This window comes from Oryza glaberrima, chromosome 11 (genome assembly GCF_000147395.1).
Source record: "Oryza glaberrima chromosome 11, OglaRS2, whole genome shotgun sequence".
In the NCBI taxonomy this organism is placed as follows: domain Eukaryota; kingdom Viridiplantae; phylum Streptophyta; class Magnoliopsida; order Poales; family Poaceae; genus Oryza; species Oryza glaberrima.
In genome coordinates this window covers 23762595-23767451 of record NC_068336.1, presented here as the reverse complement: position 1 = coordinate 23767451, position 4857 = coordinate 23762595, and the positions used below count along the sequence as shown (strand labels likewise).

The following is a 4857-nucleotide window of genomic DNA, read 5'->3' as shown; positions in this document are numbered from 1 at the left end:
GAGGTAATACTATTTAATAGCTAGGATCTCACGGTGATGGATGAGAATCCTGCTAAGATTACTGGACATGTAGCAATATATATATCCCGCTAAATCTCGTTATATCGGGTGTTTTCGAACCAGCTGAAATTTTCAGATCTACTCCAATTTCTTCAGATTTAGTTTATGTGTCTGTTCTGATGGCTTCTAATTCAGTCCAAGGATGCCCTAGTACATGAATCGTCTCTCTCGACAAGACTTTGCCAGAGCTCTGTATGACCCCAAGTCCCCATGAGAGTTATGGAAAAACACAATATAGCTTGTAGAGTTCCACATAGTGTGAGAGCCATAGACCATCAAACTAACGATTCTACTAATACTTTTCTTTTCTTAAAAAAGGTATGAATTGAAATCCAGCCTCTGCATCCACGGAGGATCTTACCTATATTTGTACAGTTAGATCAATTACTTGTAGCTATATAAAACCCTACCATTTTCATGGACTCTAGGCCTGGCTACAGTGACATTGTCAGCTGCAACTTAACTAGGGGACTGGATTCTAATCCCTTGAGGGAATATCAATTTGTGTATCTTTTTCTTTGAAATCTAATGCAAATAGCCGAGAGAAAATCTTTAATAAATTGACAATATAGATTATAATGACACCTATCTGTCTACCAAAAATTATGTTCAAGTTTGACCTACACATTGATGAGAAACAAAAAGAAAATTTATAAATTTGGGTGTAAATAATAGGTTGCAATTAATTCATACGATGAATTTGTCTCTATTTTTTATATCTCGATGTGTGAGTTGAGTTCGGATCTAAGAGTAATACTTTATTAAGTGGTGTGTGTATGTTATATGAGTGTTATCAATTTTTTCGAGGATTTTTTATAACCGTGCAGATAGTTTTTAAAAATAAAACGAGGGGACAATTCCTTGAGGATCAAAAATAGTTTCCCCCTAACTAGTCTACCTTTATATAGCCCTCCATTTGTTGTTCGTGTTCTTCAGGGGAGACAAGAGCTCAAGCAGAGTAATTACTAGCTAGCGTGCTACAAGGCTACAAGCTACGTCTAAATCTATCGATCGCCATGGCGCCTGAGGCTGCTGTTCCCGCCGGCGAGGACCTGACCATCCGCGTCGTGAGCCGCCGCCTCGTCAAGGCCTCCGACGCCACCATCCAGCCGCACGTCGCCACCGTCTCCAACCTTGACCTCTACTTCAACAACTACCAGGCCTCCATGGTCTGCCTCTACCCCAGCAACCTCCCCGTGGCCGGCGTCGCCGGCAGCTTCGACGCCGTCGTCGCCGCCTTCGAGGCCGGCCTCCCGTCGCTGCTCAACCACTTCTACCCCCTCGCCGGCCGGATCGTCGTCGACCCTGTCTCCCGCCTCCCCGAGCTGCACTGCCACAACCAGGGTGCGGAGCTCGTCGTCGGCGAGGTCGACGCCGCGCTGGGCAGCCTGAACTTCGCCGGGATGGACGGGTCGCTGAGGAGGATCTTGCTGCCGTACCCCGACGACGTGATGCTGTCCGTGCAGCTGCTGCGGTTCGCCTGCGGCGGCTTCTCCGTCGTGTGGGGCAACAACCACCTCCCCAACGACGGCCACGGCATCTCCATGGTCGTCAGGATGTGGTCGGAGCTGGCGCGGACGGGGAGGATCGCCGACGGGGTTGTCATCAACCACGACCGGTCGGTGTTCCGCCCCCGCAGCCCGCCGTCGTACGGCGCCGCTGTCCGCGCCACGTTCGCGGCCTACCACGACAGCAGCCGGCTGGTGAACGTCCTGACAACGCAGGACAGCTTCGTGGAGCGGCTCTACTACATCGAGGCCGGCGACGTCGCCCGGCTGCGCGACATGGCGAGCACCGGGCAGCGGCGCGCGTCGCGGGTGCAGGCGGTGTCGGCGTTCCTGTGGAAGGCGCTCGCCGGCGTGGTGGCGGCGTCGCGCGTGCCCGAGGAGCGGTGCCGGATGGGGTGGTGGGTGGACGCGCGGCGGCGGGTGGCGTCGCCCGCGCTGGTCCCGGCGATGCACAGCTTCTTCGGCAACATGACGGCGTACGCCCTCGGCGAGGCGGCCGTGGAGGAGATCCTGGAGAGGCCGCTGGCGGAGGTGGCGGCCATGGCGCGGGAGGCCATCGCGTCGATCGACTACGACGCGTACGTGCAGGAGCTCGTGGACTGGGTGGAGGAGCACAAGGCGGAGAAGATGATGGAGGCGAGCGCGCTCGGGCTGGGCTCGCCGACGGTAAACCAGACGGTGTTCGCGTCGTTCCCGCTGGACACCGACTTCGGGTTCGGCGAGGCGACGCTGGCCATGCCCGTGTGGGAGAACGGGAGGGTGAGCTCCGGGACGCTGGCCGTCGGAGCGCGGCCGGGAGACGACGGGTCGTGGCTGGTGAGCGCCTACATATGGCCGCGGCTGGCGGCGGCGCTGGAGTCCGACGACCACCGCATCTTCAAGCCTCTCACGGCGGCGTACCTCGGCTTCGTCTAATTCACTTGCTAGGCACGCCTTAATTCGCTCTCTCGTGTGTCGTTTTTAATTAATCGTTGATTTGAACATGATATTTAACTTTTGTCTTACTAGAAAAAATGTCTGTACGTTGTAACGAGTAAAGTCTATTTTAATATTAATATTGTTATATGGTTTAGTTAAGATTAAATTTACTGTGGGAGTTCCCTTGGATATATCTATTTTAGAAAATCATGAGCTACAGTTAGGAGTTCGATCATCTCAAGTTAGCATGTGAGTTTTTTTTAAACAGATTTCTTATATGATTTCTTCCGTATTATAAAAATGAATGATCTTAAAAACCAACTCAAATACGGATATGTATTTTCAAAAGTAAATGAACTTAAAAACCGACTCATACACGGACGACTTACCAAAATACCGGTAAAAATATCTTCAATTTTTATAATAGTAGAGATTTAAATACATATATATAGTTATCATTTATTTTGTTATATCTTTGTTTTGTTCGTAAAGAAACTATAATCTTAATCTATAATTTACATATTTATATTAATTTTTTAAGATAAGATAAATGCATGGTTAAACGCATGAAAAAGTTAACGGTATTGTGTATTAAAAATTGGTGGGAGTAGTAGAAGTTAAGTACTTTATGCCGTTAATTATATTGTTTGTGGTGTGGATGCGCTTTTTACAGCTCATCATTCATTAATTGTTGTTCCCTTCGGCTGTTGGCGTATGAAACCAATGATTCTGGCAACGCTAGCTAGTCGCATTAGAGCAATGATAATAGTAACGCGTTATAACACAATATATAATTGCATGGAAAAGAGATAAATAAAAGTAGATTGTTGGCTCTTATGAGCTAGCTTTACATATGTTTTTTAAAAATATGTATTAAATGCATATTAAAACAAAAGGAGAGGGGAGAAAAAAATTAAGGTAACCTTATGTCTAACTTATTACTTCTACGTTTTGAATAAGGTTGAGATCAAAACTTTTATAAATTTCACCATCAATAACTTCAAAAATATTTAGTTTAAAAAACTAAAACAACATATATAAATTTGTCTTTCAAAGCACTATAACATAATAAAAGTAAACATGTATTTATTTATTGTATATATTATAATAAAAAAATAAGATTAAAGATATATTTTATAAGATAGTCTAAAATATCAATTAAAATAAGACTGAAGGAAGTATATTAAATCCGCAGGAGAAGCGCAGCAGCTGCGCAGACAGCATCACATCGTTCGGGTACGGCAGCATGATCCTCCTCAGCGAAGTCCAGGCTGCCCAGCGCGGCGTCGACCTCGCCGACGACGAGCTCCGCGCCCTGGTTGTGGCAGTGCAGCGCCGGGAGGCTGGAGACAGGGTCGACGACGATCCGGCCGGCGAGAGGGTAGAAGTGGTTGAGCGCGCAACGACGGGAGGCCGGCCTCGAAGGCGGCGACGACGGCGGCGACGGGGAGGTTGTTGGGGGTAGAGGCAGGCCATGCAGGCCTGGTAGTTGTTGAAGTAGAGATCAAGGTTGGAGACGGTGGCGACGTGCGGCTGGATGGTGGCGTCGGAGGCCTTGACGAGGCGGCGGCTCACGACGCGGATGGTCAGGTCCTCGCCGGCGGGCGGAACAGCAGCCTCAGGCGCCATGGCGATCGAATCGATCAATTTCGAGGTACACTAGCTTGTATAGCAATTAGGGGCTAACTCGTTAATTAGCTCTATCGCGAGCTAGACGAAGAGCAGCAGTTGGGAGGCTGGCCTGCGTACGTACCTTAGGTGGCGCCACGTCGCGGTCCAGCGGACCAATGTGGTGAGTGCAACGGCAAAACCAGAATATAGATGGTAAAATGGGCTGCCCGGCCCGGGCCCGAGAGTAGTCGGGTCAGCACGGCCTGATCTACACCTCGGATCGGACCGTGTTTGTCCGGCCTAATAAGGTTCGTGCCATGCCGGACAAGCTCGAAGGTACGAAAGCTCACTGTGCTCCTATGCGGATCCTATATGGCTGGTATAAGTCTATTCTGTGTCCCTCGACTCTTTGGCCTGTACTTATATGGTTGATAAGTCCAGTTTGTGTCCGTACTCTATTTTTCTTGATCATTGGACCGTGTCGTGCTAGGCCAGCCCATCGTGTTGAGGCAGAGTCAGGCATGGCCAACGGTCAGACCAGGCTAACACGTGCTCGACACCAGTCGAGCCGTGTTGTGCGTGAGCCGTGCTCGACTCATTACTAGCTCCGCTCGACACGGCTTGGCTCGTTGCGTTAAATATTTTGTGGAAGTTGGCTTTATGTCCGATAATATATTTTGCCGTGCAGAATAATTTAACTTTGTGTGACGTTTTGCACGAGAAACCCTGTTAACGAGATACTACATCCAGTTTTTGTGTT

At 49.0% G+C, this 4857-nt stretch overlaps 1 protein-coding gene and 1 pseudogene across 1 annotated transcript; one reads left to right on the top strand and one right to left on the bottom strand.

Annotated features, from left to right (window-relative positions):
* The first annotated feature begins 965 nt into the window (after nt 1–965).
* Nucleotides 966–2645, top strand: LOC127755213 (coniferyl alcohol acyltransferase-like). Its single transcript, XM_052280873.1, has one exon. The coding sequence runs from the start codon at nt 1077–1079 to the stop codon at nt 2481–2483; it is 1407 nt and encodes a 468-aa protein (XP_052136833.1). The 5' UTR covers nt 966–1076; the 3' UTR covers nt 2484–2645.
* A 999-nt stretch (nt 2646–3644) lies between these two features.
* On the bottom strand, nt 3645–4115 carry LOC127755835 (uncharacterized; annotated as a pseudogene).
* Between the last annotated feature and the right edge of the window lie 742 nt (nt 4116–4857).